At 37.3% G+C, this 15044-nt stretch overlaps 1 protein-coding gene across 1 annotated transcript in view; it reads right to left on the bottom strand.

Moving 5' to 3' along the window:
* The window catches only part of PIGU (phosphatidylinositol glycan anchor biosynthesis class U), a 91186-nt gene that overhangs the window by 25257 nt on the left and 50885 nt on the right, over nt 1–15044 (bottom strand). Inside the window, exon 7 of the mRNA XM_054573860.1 lies at nt 14472–14569. Coding sequence (XP_054429835.1) covers nt 14472–14569 — 98 coding nt within the window. The remainder of the gene's footprint in view (nt 1–14471; nt 14570–15044) is intronic.

The raw sequence follows: 15044 nt of genomic DNA, 5'->3' as shown, positions 1-15044 counted from the left end.
AGACATGTACAGATCTACAAAGGAAAAACAGACAAATCCATCATCAGTGGATAATTGAATAGATCAAATAGACAAAAATCAGTAATCAAGGAGCACATACGAATAGCACACTTAATAAATATGGTCTCATATTATAAACCATAATACTTATACAGAACAGTATACCTAATAACTGGAGAATTCATGTTCATTTTAAGCATTTGGGGGCATATATAAAAATTTACCACATACTTAAATCAGGCCATAAAACAACTGTAAACAAATTTCAAGGAATCTATGTCATACAGACACAATTCTGTGATGATAATGCAATTAATCAAAAGCATTAATAAAGCCCTGGCTGGTGTGGCTCAGGGCATTGAGCACTGGCCTGTGAAGCAAAGGTTGCCGGTTCCATTCCGAGTCAAGGGCACATTCCTGGGTTGCAGGCCAGGTCCCCAGTTGGGGGCGCGAGAGAGGCAACCACACATTGATGTTTCTCTCTCTTTCTCCCTCCCTTCCCCTTTCTCTAAAAATAAATAAATAAAATCTTTTACAAAGAAAGCATTAATAAAAATATAACCTAAAAATACTTTAGAAAAATTCTAACCCCTTTTCCCAATAACTCAGTGGTCAAATAAAGGATAACAGAAAATTGTGATGTTAGAAATGGTTATAGAAATACCACATATCCTATTTGTGTAATATAGATAAAAGAGTACTCTGAGAATCTAAGAGCATAAATAGACAAATATTTTAGTGGAATAGAATAGAAAGTCTAGCATTAGATCAAAATATAGAAATTTAGTACATGACAAAGGTGGTATATCATTGGAGTAGAGACAGACTTTTTCATGAATGGTGCCAGGACAACTTAGGTAACCACTTGGAAAAAGAAAAAATTAGACCTATAGCTCACACTATTGTTGCAATAAACTCCAAATGAATTAGGAATATAAATTTTTTTAATGAAACTATGAAATACCAGGAAAAACATGGTAAATTTGTCTTTATGATGTAGGGGAAAGTTCAAAATCCAGAGGCAATAAAAAAATGATTAAATTTGATTACATAAAAGTGTAAAGTTCTGCACAACAAAATCACCATAAAAAAATGAGAATACATGTCCATATAAAAGCTGATACATGAATGTTCATAGCAACATTATTCGTAATAGCCTAAAATTAGAAATAACCCAAATGTCTATCAACTGGTGAATGAATAAATAAAATATAGCCTACTATACAATGCAATAGTATATGGCAATAAAAAGGAATGAAGTACTAATAATACATGCTACAACAGAGATGAACCTTGAAAACATCACGCTAAGTAAAAGAAAAAAACACGTATTTTATGATCCCACTTATATGAACTGGGCAGGCAGGATGGGAAAATCTATAAAGACAGAAAGCAGAATAGGGCTGGAGGTGAGAGGGAAAAACATTGGGGAAAAACAGAGTGATTGCTCATGGGCATGAAGTTTCTTTTTGGGTGATAAAAACGTTGTAGAATTGATTGTGGTGATGTCTGCACAACCCTGTGAATACACAAAAAATAATTAAACTGTACACTCTATGTAAATTGTATGGTATGTAAATTATAAACGCTGTTAAAAGAAAAACAGTATAAACAAAGTCAAAAGACTGAAAAACTGGAGGAAAATATTTACAAAGGGTTAGTACTCTTACTAAAATATTTACAAAGGGTTAGTACTCTTACTATATCAAGGATTCTTAAAAATTGAGAGAAAAAGGACCTAAATCCAATAGAAAAAAATGAAGGGGGAAAATGAATGGACAATCCACAAACACACAAAAACCGTTCAAACGCATTCTTATTTAGAGAAATGCCACTTAAGACAACACTGAGATATTTCTCAAGATCATACTGGCACAATTTTTATATGGGATAATACATTCTGTTTGTGGGAAAACAGGTACTTGCCTATGTTACTGGTGGGAATAGAAAGTTTGTACAATCCAGCTGGAGGGAAATGTGAAAAGACTCAACAAAACTACATATGTACTTATCTTTGGATCTGGTAATTCTACTTCTAGAAATCTACCTTGAAGATATGCCTCCAACAATATGAAAGTACACATCCATAAGGTTACTCATTACAGCATTGATTGCAATTGCAAAATATTCGAAACAATCTAAATTCCCATACACTGGAGAGAAGTTAACACAATAGAGTACTATGCAGCTGTAAAAAAAGAAAAATGAGGAATATCTCTATGTTTCAAAAATTTCCAGGAAATAATGTTAAGTGAAAAAAGCAAAGCACTAAAGAGTATCTAGAGTATGCTATCATTCATATAAGAAATAAGGGGTGTAAGAAAACATACATGTATCTGTTCATTTGTGCAAAAGCAATACAGAAAAGATAATCCACTACAGAGAACTAAACTAAAGAGAATCATTACTTTGGGTGACAGGGAAATTAGAAAGCAAAGAACAAGATAGTATGGATGAGGAAAAATAATTCTCTGAATATATCTTTTTGTATAGCTGACTCTTAAAAATCACAGTAATATTTCAGTCCCTTCATATACCCCAAAATAAACAATAAAAAAATCAACCATGCTGTATAGGAAATCCAAAATGAATATAAACAGTAATAAATTAACCTAACTATATCACAAATTAATAACACAACCACATTGAAAGGTCACATGGGGTAGAAAAGAACTAAACTAAGTGATTATGAGAAATAGTAACTGCACAGAATACTGTAAGGCTAAAGACAAAAAGAGCTATATATAAGTGTTATAACAAGTCAGTAAGTGTGTTCCTGCAGGGGTATTCTCACAGCAACTCTAGAACTACTTTACATGCATACTAGAATTGAACAAATGAGAAAACAGACCACAGACAATGAAAGTTAGGTTTCTCACTGCTAAGAGAAAGAAGTTACAAGTAAGAAAAAGGGAGAGACTAAAGTAAACCCTGTAGTGTTGTACGGGAATCACAGGTATCCGTATAAACAGAAAGGTAAAGAGTTATGGATGTGTGTGTGTGTGTGTGTTGGTTAGTATACATACATTATTTCATAGCTGTCTGCTAGGAGCAATGATTCTCTAATAACAATAAGCACACCTAAACCTTTGGTTTCTAAATAGCATTCTCCAATAAGAGGAATCAAGAGTCCTTGAAGTTGTATTGATTTCAGGACTGAGGCAAGCAAAATACAAGATGAGCCTGGAACATCTTTTGGTATTGGAAAAAGGAAAGGAAAAGCTCAAAAATAGAGGGGACTTCTTAAAAGAACAGGAGCAAATCTGAAGGAGCTCTTAATGGTCAAAGACAGAAAAATTGGGCAATAAGCTAATGATAGCCAATTTTTTTGAAGTGAAATTAATATAATATGAATTATAAATTCATATTATATATAAATGTATATAAATATATAATTATATATAAATATATATTATTATGTGAATTATAAATACATTTAACCATTTTAAAGTGTGCAATTCAGTCGCCATTTTGGTTATGTATAAACTCATAGGTTCTTTAACAATTGCTTCGAAAGAGGTTTGAGGTGGGTGAGGGTGAGCTCTTCCTCTACAATCTCGCCAAAGAAAGCAAGTTCCAGAGCAGATTCAGGTATACTCTGCAACATTAATTAAACAAAAATTCATTAGCAAGCAGACACAAAACAGTTCACACAAACTATCCTAGAAGGTCAAGTAAGTCCCAGCTCTCTCCCCTTTTAACTGTTTAATTGTCACTTGCAAGAAAGATTCACTCAAAGCAGAAGTGACAATATCCCAGAGGCAGAGGTTCTGTTGCCCTTGGAGTCATATCAGAAATTCTCCTTAACTGAAGGCTAAACAACGGATAGATTAGGAATTAGGGCTCAAGCACCATCTCCAAGGAAAGAAGTTACAGGCCTTCCTAGATTTTTATTCCATCTTCATGTAAGTAGAGAAAGTGTCCACTTCTTTTGAATACTTTGATTTCACCAATGAGAGCCTACTTCTAAAATTCATTTTGCTAATTAATAAGACACTTATCTCATCAATAAAAATCCAATCGGTTTCTGGCAGTGACATGTTAATTAGCAAAGGTGTAGCTTAACCTATAGAGAGTGAAGCACTGAGGGTAGCTACCTGTGGAGCGTGGCCTTTCTGATACAAGTTAGATGACCACAGTAGAAGGAGATGATGCTCCATTAAAGCAACTCATTGCCATGTAAGTTGAAGCAACTAACTGGCACATATATACTACCAGATGGTCTATGAATAAGTATATAAAAGTTATAGACATCATAACTCCATGGTAAAGACTTTAAGGAGGATGGGAAGCCAGCCACGAGATTTAAACTAGAGATAACATTAGTGTTAACAGATATGAGGGGTGGGGGACCTGATCAAATCTCTCTAAGCTTGCATACTTCTAATAGCGCTGCTCTTACCCCTCTAACATGTGGCTATTTAAATTTGAATTAACGGCCCTGACCCTGTAACTCGGTTGTACAGCATCATCAGGATATGGAAAATAATTCTACAAAGAGGAGGCATGCATAGATAAATTCAAAGAGGAAGGCACTTAGGTTCTGAGCTTCTTCTCAAAGTTCTACCTGCGTTTGGTCATCTATTTTGATCTTTCCTTCTTCCTGAAAAATAAACTGCCATCTAGCATAGAAGGAAGGGAGAAAGGGAAGAAGGAAACCACAGTCCAGGGGAGAAAAAACAAAACCTTGAAAGTAAAGTTTTGTTTTGTTTTGTCCTTCCTCTATACTAATGGTATTTAAAAAGAAATAGGGTAAGAGGTGAGAAAGACAGCCATCAAGAATGAATCAGATAGACTGTTCAAAGCAGCTCTCTGAGGAGAATCCTAAGCACACACCCAGGAAACATAGGTTGCACTCTTCACAAATCCCATTAGCAACCCCCAAGTTTTGGTTTGCTACTGTGTTCTCAGGGCTTATTGGACCTACAGTATTACTGTTGATGTTTGAGTGGAACTGATTTTTTTCCTGGCAAATCTGTGATTATAAAATGGGCACTAAATTTTAGGTACAATTTTTGTGGGGTTTTTTTTGTTTATTTTTAAAGATTTTATTATTTAGTTTTAGAGAGCAGGGGAAGGAGGGAGAAAGGGAGGGAGAGAAATATTGATGTGAGAGAAAAACATTGATTGGTCGCCTCTTGTATGTACCCCAACTGGGGACTGAACCAGCAACACACACAAATTCCCCGATGGGGAATTGAACCAGCAGTCCTTTGCCTTGTGGGACGACACCCAACCAACTGAGCCACATTGGTCAGGACTAATTTTTGTTTTTAAGACTTGGTCTTTGGAATCAGGTTTTGCCTTGGGAAATAAAGCCCTAAAAATATAAAATAACCAATATTTACTAAGTCTACTTACAGAAATTGAACCTGCACTTAATCTTTCAGGACTACTTTTGTAGCATAAAGTTGAGGTATACCTGAAATTCTTAAAAGAGAAACTCAAGCCCTGGCCAGGTGGCTCAGTTGGTTGGAGCATCATCCCATACACCAAAAGGTTGTGGGTTCAATTCCCAGTCAAGGCACATACCTAGGTTGTAGGTTTGATCCCTAGTTGGGGCATATACAGGAAGCAACCAATTGATGTCTCTCTCACATCAATGTTCTCTCTCTCTCTCTCTCTCTCTCTCTCTTCCTTCCTCTCTTTCTGTAAAATCAATAAACATATCCTTGGATGAGGATTAAAAAATATTTAAAAAGAAAAGAAATGAAACTCAAGGAATCCTTTGATGGCTTGTTATTTATAAACCCTAGAACCAAACTTAATCTACAAGTCCAGATTGCAAATTTCCCAATGAACAGATGAGGATTCATTTTACCCACCTCTTTTGCTCAAAAGCAAATGCTGACTTAAAATGAAAAGTATGTAAGAAGAAAGGTCGAAAGAATGGTGCTTAAACATTCTGATCAATTTTTAAACCTTCTTATTGTAAAATAAAACACAGAAAACAACATAAAACAAATATATAGCTTAGTGAGTGATTATAAGGCAAACATCCTTACAACCCACTACCCAGGTCAAGAGAAGGACATTTCCAGCAACTCCCTAAGTCTCTCTTGTGTCTTGTCCCAACCACAATCCCTTTTTCCCTTCAAAGTAACCACATATATCCTGGCTTTTATAGTAACAAGCATCATCACTTCCTTGCATTTCTTGATGGTTTTCCATCTAAATATGCATCCCTTTACACTATAGTTTAGTGTTGGCCATTTCTTAAAAATTTGATTCAACTTTTATTTAGAGAGGGGGGAAGAGAGGGATTCAGAGAGGGAGAAAAACATCTTAGGTGAGAGAAACATCGATTGGTCGCCTCTTGCATGCCCCCAACAAGGGACCTGGCCTGCAATCCAGGCATATACCCTGACTGGGAATCGAACCTTTCAGTTCACAGGCCAGAGCTCAATACACTGAGCCACATTAGCCAGGGCTTACTCAACTTTTAAATCTCTTTTAATTTACAGGTCCTCCTCTCCCCTCACTCCCATCCATGTCTTTTTTTTTCTTTTCTTTTCTTCCTTACAATTCATTTGTTGAAGAACCTGGGGCATTTAACCTATTGAACATCCTACAAGCAGGTTTTTGCTAATTACACACTTTGTGTTAAGTATTTCTTACAAATGGCAGCTGGTTCCAGAGGCTTGATCAATTTTGGATTTAATCCCTTTGGCAAAACTTTGGCAGCAGTGTGTTATTTCATCAGGAGGCAGGATTTCTGTTTATTTTTTTATCCTCACCTAAAGACATTTTTTTCATTACTTTTAGAGAGAGAGGGTTTAGAGAAAAGGGAAGAGACAGAGAAAGAGAGGGAGAGAAACATTAATGTGAGAAAGAAACATTGATTGGTTGCCTTTTGCACACGCCCCAACCAGGGATTGAACCTGCAACCTATGCATGTGCTCTGACTCTGAATCCAACCTGTGACTTTTTGATCTGTGGGAGGATACCCAACCAACTGGGCCACCGTGGCCAGGGCAATTTTTGTTTGTTTTTTTGATGTTAGTAGCTATTAATGCTCAATGCCTAGATTAACTGGGGTTGCAAAATTATACTATCCTATCATTTTGTTTCCATTTATAAGCTGGAATAATTTCATAAAGAGACATTTCCTGTCACGTACTATATGGTTACCTAGCAGTACAGAAAATGGAAAATAAATGCTTGATTTTTTTCCCTTTTATCTATCTGGAATTCAAGATAATAAATTGGTTCCCTGTCAATTCTCTTAATCTGACTAATTAGGTTTTCTTTTAAATATCATTATGAATACCTGGACTTATATATATTCATAGGTTTTGATCCATTTCAATTCTTTTCCTAATGCTCAAATTTGCCCACCTTTGGTCAATGGAAGCCTCTCCAAGTTGGAGCCTGAGTCCTTTTGCGATGGCCCCAGTAGCCAGCCTTTTATTGCTTCCATGTTATGTGGTATGTCAATGTTCCAGGATCATCCTGCACATTACCTACCCTACACCTACAATTAGCCATTTCTCTCAGAAGCCTTGGTTTCTTTTAATGTGTAAACCGTATTTTAGGATCATGATCTGGGCCCCAAGAATACTCATTGACACTGGGTTGGTCACTGTTTCCAGACCTTGTAGTAGACATAAACATAGTGTGTGTGTTGTGTGTGTGTGTGTCTCTCTCTCTCTCTCTCTCTCTCTCAGGGACCAGGGAGGTGACCAATGAATAGAGATGAAGCATAGGGACTGTGGTAAAATTAAGAGAGTATGCTTTTTCTAAAGGAAACAGATTTTCAAATTTTTCAAAAGAGGCTAAAAATATAAATATTTAACATAAAATTTTAAAACATTGACAATTAATTAAAAAAATAAAACATTATGGTTAAATAAAACATATTCATAGGCCAGATGTGGTCCACAGACTATGTGTACTCTCGACCTGAAAAATTTAACCAGTAGTTATATTCCCAAAGTCACATTGTTGCTGATGTATAAAAATATTTAGGGAAGTAAGAGGATTTTCAGTTTGTTTCAGGAAAAAACAAACTATAATAAGGAAGGGAGAAATGTACAATTATCTCTCTTCTCCCCAACTCTCTAAATCACTAGGGAGAAAAGCTTTTTCTATACAGAAATTATTTTCTTTCTAGAACAATGTTGTAAAAAGAAAAAAAGTCAGTTATCAGAATAAACTCAAAGAAACTCTTGAAATAAGGTCTTGACTACAACAAAAAACTCTTCCAAAACACTAATTCAAAAAGATATAGGCACCCCTCTGTTCATTGCAGCATTATACACAACAGCCAAGATATGGAAGCAACTCAAGTACCTATCAATAGATACATGGACTAAAAAAGTTGTGGTACATGTATATAGTGGAATATTACTTGGCCATAAAAAAAGAATGAAATCTTACCATTTGTGACGGCATGGGTGGACCTAGAGGGTATTATGAAATAAGTCAGAGAAAGAAAGACAAGTACTATATGATGCATAGAAACAAAACAAAACAAAAACAGACTCATAGATATGGAGGACAAACTGATAGTTGCCAGAAGGGAGGGGGTTGGGGAGCTGGGTGAAAAAGATGAAGGGATTAAGAAGTACAAATTGGCAGTTACAAAATTGTCATGGGGATGTAATGTACACCATAGGGAATTTGGTCAATAATATTGTAATAACTATGTACGGTGTCAGGTAGGTATTTGAAATATCAGTATGTGTGGTGGCGGAAATCACACTGTAAATTATATGATTGTTTAATTACTATGCTGTACAGCTGAAATTAATATAAAATAACATTGAATGTCAACTGTAATTGAAAAACAAAATAAAAAAAAGAGGAAAAAAAGAAACTTTCTTCTTTGTTGTTTTTTTAAAGAAAGAAACTCATCCTGGCTGGCAAGGTTCAGTTGGTTGGGTATCGTCCCACAAACCAAAGGGTCACAGGGTCAATTCCAGGTCAGGGTGCATGCCTAGGTTTCAGGTTTGGTTCTTGGTCAGGGCATGTACAGAAGACAACCAATCAATGTTTCTTTCCCTCTCTTTCTCCCTCCCTGTCCCTCTTTATAAAGTCAATAAACATGTCTTCATATAATCTATTAAAAAAAAACCCTCAAAATTTTTTATACCTAAACTCTTGGAATCCACGGATGAGACCCAGGATAAGACTCATTGCAAATGCATGATCATGCCCTTAAGCTCATTTTTATTTGTTCTAAAAAGAAAGGAAGCTACAGCATTGCCACATCTGCTTCAATCCCCTTTGGGAAGTAGCAGAGACAGCAGAAAGCTACTGGGGAAAGAGAAAATAAGATGTGAAAGTTTTAAATAGCCCCAGAGAATGTCTAGGGTTTGTGCCCCATTATCAAGAAAGGCCTGGTTGGGTTTGGCTCCCTTGGTAGTACCATGTAACCTACCCCAGACTCCAGAAAGTATACAAATCACAGGATTAATCTTTCCAGTTCAAAGACAAGAGAAGGTTAGATTGGATTAAAGCAAAAACCGTAATAGCACTCACAAAGTATTTTCCCCTGGTTTCTGTTACTTTCTTTCAAAGAAAATAAGAACCACAAGCCATCTAAGGGCGTCCAAGGCTTTTGGAATCCCAAGCAAAAGGAAGGAGGGAACTAGAAACTTCCCTGACTGCACCATGGGCCTCCTTTTGCCAGCCTCACAGCTTGGTATCAAGGTCCTGTTTTATTTTATTCTGCATGCTTTCAGATCATAACATTTTAGGTTTATCTCTCATTTGGAAACTAGGCCCTAAGCCAAGGTCAGAGAAAGTGTAAAGTAGGGGGAGGAGACCAGTGGACTCAAACTGCCATTCTCACAGGTGACTGACTCACTGGATAGTCATATGCTGCAGCCCTGCCTTTGATCCTGAACTTTCCTGTGTCTCTTTTCTCACAAAGAGAAAAACAGCTTTGCCTCTACCACTGGTTGGACATTAGCTTGTCCATCATCGACCCTCTAAAAATTCCACGAGCAGAATGGAGGCAGGCTTGTAGTGGCAAAGAAGTACATACAAACTAACTTTTACAGTTCTTTTGACTATAGAAAATGAAATATTTTCTTTTCCCCTATCACCCCTTATACCTTCAAACTGGTGACCCTGTCCTTTCTATAAACACTAATAGCCATAACTAGTATCTACTGTATTCTTATCATACTTTGTTCTAAATATTTGACAGGTATTACCCCTCTGTGGTAGCTACTATTATATTATCCCCATTTTATAGATGAGGAAACAGAGGCATAGAGAAGTGGTCACTTGCCCAGAATCACAAAGCTATTAAGTATTCAAGCCAAGAAAACTTCAGAGCCTGTAATTCTATTTCCCTCCTTTTCACTATAAAATTTTCACACACAGAAATGTTATAAGAATATACTAATCAACCATTTATCTGTCCCCTAGATTAAATATTAACACCTTGCCACATTTTTATCTGTGTGTATACATTTTTCAGTGTATAAATTTTCTACACATCATGACACCTCTCCCCAAAACACTTCTGTACGTAGCTCCTAAAAATAAGGACATTCTCCTATCTACCACAATACTATTATCACATCCAAGAAATTATCAATTCCCTATCATCATCTAATATCTAATGTATCTTCCACATATTCTAAATGTCCCCCAAACATATTTTAGAACTGTTTTTCTCAAATCAAAATCCAACCAATATTCCTGCATTCCACTTGGTTATAATGTCTCCTTAGTCTTGAACAGTACTTTCACCTTTGTCTTTTTCATGACAATGACTTTTTTTTAAATCCTCACCAGAGGATATTTTAAAATTGATTTTAGACAGAGAGGAAGGGAGAGAGAAACATTGATTGGTGCCTCCCGTACATGCCTGACCGGGAATCGAACTCGTAACCTTTTGGTGTACAATGCTCCAACCAACTGAGCCACCCGGCCAGGAACTATAGTTCCTTTTTAAAAGGCAGAGAACTACTTGGTTCTTTCCTTCTAATTATTAACTTTCAGAATAAGAAATAGGTAAAACAGCCACATCTAATGATGATGTATACTTTTTTCTCTCCTCACCCCTTTTCTGAGCATAACTATGGACACACGGATTTTTATTTATTAAGTGTTTTACAATTACTTGATGCTCAGAATATTCTAAGTATAGAGCCAGGAGCACCTCTGAGCTGGTTCCACTGTTCTTTTGACATAGGACCATTAGTCTTTGAGGAGCTATTTTGCTTTTCATCTTAACAAGATACACCGGTCAAGCCTGCGCATTTATGTGCTATACTACACAACCATTCCTCGAGGGAAGCATAAGCCTAGGGAGGGCTTGAAAAAACTGTGAGAGAAATATAGTGATAAGAGCAGGTGTGTGCCCTGGTTGGTCTGACTCAGTGGATGAGTGCCGGTCTGTGAGCCAAAGGGTCACCAGTTTGATTCTCAGCCAGGGCACATGCCTGGTTTGCAGAACAAGTCCCTAATGGGGGGTCACATGAGAGGCAACCACACATTGATGTTTCTCTCCCTCTCTTTCTCCCTCCCTTCCTCTCTCTCTAGAAATAAATAAATAAAATAAAATAAAAGAGCAGGTATGCTCTTTTGGTTATCAAATCCATTTTAATTTGTGGCTTAAGAATATGAGGTCCAGCTACCCATGCTTAGCTCAGACTCCCTGACAAGAGGCCATTGAGCCTATGGCCTAAACATGGTGATTCACAGGGAACTCACCTCCCTTGAGACATCCCATGCTGTCACAGAACTGCTGCTTTATACTGAGTTGCTTATAGCTCCCACCCATTACTTCTGGCTTCTCTCCCAGGAGCCTAGGGATCTCTGTGAAACTCAGGCCTAAAGGGTCCACTTAATGGTGACTGAGGAATTCAGCCCTAAAGGACAATCCTCTTTTGTTCCCTCTCTCATATTTAAACAGGTGGGTTTATTTCCTGGATGTGATGGACTGATTTTCCAAATGCCATGCTATGACTCACAAAGCCCGATTGCCTTTTAGGTCACTTTATACACTTACATAAAAACATGTAGCCCTGGCTGGGTGGCTCCGTTGACTGGAAATCGTCCCGTACACCAAAAAGGCTGCGGGATCCATCCCTATGCAGGGCACATGCTTGGGTTGCAGGTTCGGTCCCTGGTCAGGGTATGTACGGGAGGCAACCAATAGATGTTTGTCTCCTCTCTTTCTTTCCCTTCCTCTCTCTCTCGATCAATAAAAAACATACCCAGGTGAGGATTAAAAAAAGTTAAAATAAAAACATGTAAATATAGTATGAGCTGGGATTTTAATTTCTACATAAATGGGATCCTTAAGTTTATCCCAAACTCTTCCTAGTCCTGCTCCTCACATATAGATGGCTGCCAAGCACAGCTAATTCCACCTTCTGGAATTTTGTATCCAGTCACTCATCTCTTCATTTCCCCTAACACGAGTTTGGGGCCCCAATCGACCCCTCTGACTTGATCCAATATGACGATCTAAACCTTCCCAAACTCAGCTCCTCCTCACGCCAACCTACCACAAAGACTGCTACCACAAAGAGCACAGTCTTCCTGCAGCACTCCCCAGTTCAGCAAGCTTCAGCTGCTTTATAACTGCAGAGGTTCGCACAGTGTCTATCACACTGAAGGTGCTCAGTAAATATTGGTAGAAGGAGGGACTGAAGAAAGTAATTGGCTGAGATGCTAGATTTCACTGATCACTGCTGTCAGGAGGAAATTTCCTTGAGTTTTAAACAAAAGGTATTTTACATAAAGCTTTAAAAAGCCAATTTCTAAATATTTACACAAAACCAGCTTAATAAACATTAAAAAATTTTTAGTCAGTACCTGTGTATGAATAAGTATATTTTTACCAGTATTGATTTAATAAATAGTTGCACAAAAATTCTGGCTGCATGCATTCCCATTAGTGCTCAGATTTTCTAAAGAATAAATTGCAGGGGAAAAAAAGAAAGAGACAGAAAGAAAGTAGAGAGAAAGGAAGAAAATACAAACAGCACATTGTTATGTGGAAAAATGCTTGGATTTAAAAAGAATCTAGAAAGAAAACCAAAGCAAAATAACTTCACAGTAGGGTGCCATATCTATTAAACTAGCAATCGTAAGTCAAATTTAAAAAGCCAATGGCATCCTGGGAAGAAGTGGTTCACTTCACTTTAGATACTTATGGTGGTGCTGCACACTGGTTCTGGGTTTCTGGTAAACAATCCAGTCTTGCATAATAAGAACTATAAAACTTCTCACATCTTTGGGTCCAATGATTCAACTCAAGGAACATATCTTAAGGAAATAAGTTAAAGAAAAAGAAATCTCTATACTATTTATATTAGTGACAACTAGGGCACACTTCAAAACCCCCAAAGAGGAGACAGATCAAGCTAACCATGTATGACCAGATACATCAACACTTAAAATGATAACTATATGGCCTATTTATACTTAAGAAGAATGGCTCTGAAATTAGACATTTCTTGGTTTGAATATTGACACTGGCCCCTCTATGCTTTCAAAAAATGTTTCTCTTCTGAGAATGTATTTAGATGAGCCAGACTCACAAGCAATTCCTTGCTCTTGAGGAGATGTGTATTCTTGTTTAAATAGAAAAGAGAAATGATTAGCCCTGGCTGGTGTGGCTCAGTGGACTGAGCACTGGCCTGCAAACCAAAAGAATGGCAGTTCAATTCCCAGTCAGGGCACATGCCTGGGTTACTGGCCAGGTGTATCTCTCACACATTGATATATCTCTCCCTCTTTCACCCTCCCTTCCCCTCTAAGAGTAAATAAATACAATCTTTAAAAAAAAAGAAAGAAAAGAGAACTGCCTCTTGCATCAGACTGCCTCAGTTTACCTCTCAGCACGGTCACATGCTGGCCATGTGACCTTAGACAAGTGACTAAACTGCTCAACATTCCAGTTGCAATTCATGTGCCCAACATGGCTAATATTAGACCAATACGTATCTAATAATATGACCTATCCCATAAAGTTCTTAAGAGGTTGAAATGATGCCTGTAGACTGCTTAGTGTAGTGCCTGACTGTAGTAAGCTCTCAGGAAATGTTAACAATTTGTATTCATCCATTAAAATGTATTGATCACCACCATGGTCCAAGGATTGTATCACACGTACTCACTACATTTAATCCCTACAAGAACCTTACAGGGTGAGTGTTGTTATACAGAAAAATTAAATAAATGAGCTCATAGAGGGATCCATGTGTATTAGGTGAGAAAAGGGAAATGCAAGATGGTTGGTAGATCCCAAGTACAGTATATAAAATGAAATGCACTTACACATTTGTCATGATATGCAGAATTAGAGTTTAGTAATGATTAGGTCCACTTTGTTTAAAGTTAGTCAAGTTTATTTGTATTTTTAAGTAGAAGCAAGTAACTGTGAATTGGGGACCCAGTCCCACTGCTTTCATTGAGCCATGCTCTTCTTTCCCTCAAGCAGAGACTAGGCCATGTATTAAATATCACTGAGTCCTGGCTTCTGACCAGCAAGTGCTTACCTGGAGGAGATAAAGGAGTCCTGGGACAAACAAGGTGAGTGGGTACAGAGATTGGTATGTTGCTAAGGCAAGAAAAATAGCACTGAGGAAGGCACTACCTGTAAAAAGAAATAAATGTGTGGCATAAACTTTCCATAACTTTTCAAATAATCACCTGCCAAATATCTCCTGATATACAAGGTGCTATGCAAACTCACACAGAGAGCCTCTTGGCTTGAATTCCAATGAGAGGAAAACAAGGAAGTCAAAACCATTTACCTTTAGTAACCTGAGATACCACAGGAATATTTCTTGTAACATGTTCAGACCCAGGAAGATTTTACAAAACTTCAGCCCAAAGGTGAATAAAGGGATCAAGTCTATTAACATTCATGTCCTATTTAAGTTACCAATTGATTAAGCCTACATCCCATCACTATTTTTATTTTTATTTTTTATTTTGAGAGTATGTTTGTTAAAGCTGGAGACAGTGAAACTAAGGAAGGGTTTAGGGTAGAGAAGCAACAGGGGAAAGCCTAGGTGGTGCTGCTTTCGCTCCCTAGAAATGTCATAGGAAAGAAGTGAGCCAGCCAT

The sequence above is a fragment of the Pteronotus mesoamericanus genome, unplaced genomic scaffold (assembly GCF_021234165.1).
Source record: "Pteronotus mesoamericanus isolate MK-2021 breed Mesoamerican mustached bat unplaced genomic scaffold, CSHL_Meso_final contig_25, whole genome shotgun sequence".
Classification (NCBI taxonomy): Eukaryota; Metazoa; Chordata; class Mammalia; order Chiroptera; family Mormoopidae; genus Pteronotus; species Pteronotus mesoamericanus.
Note: the sequence above shows the minus strand (reverse complement) of the source record. Positions and strands in the feature narration are given on the sequence as shown.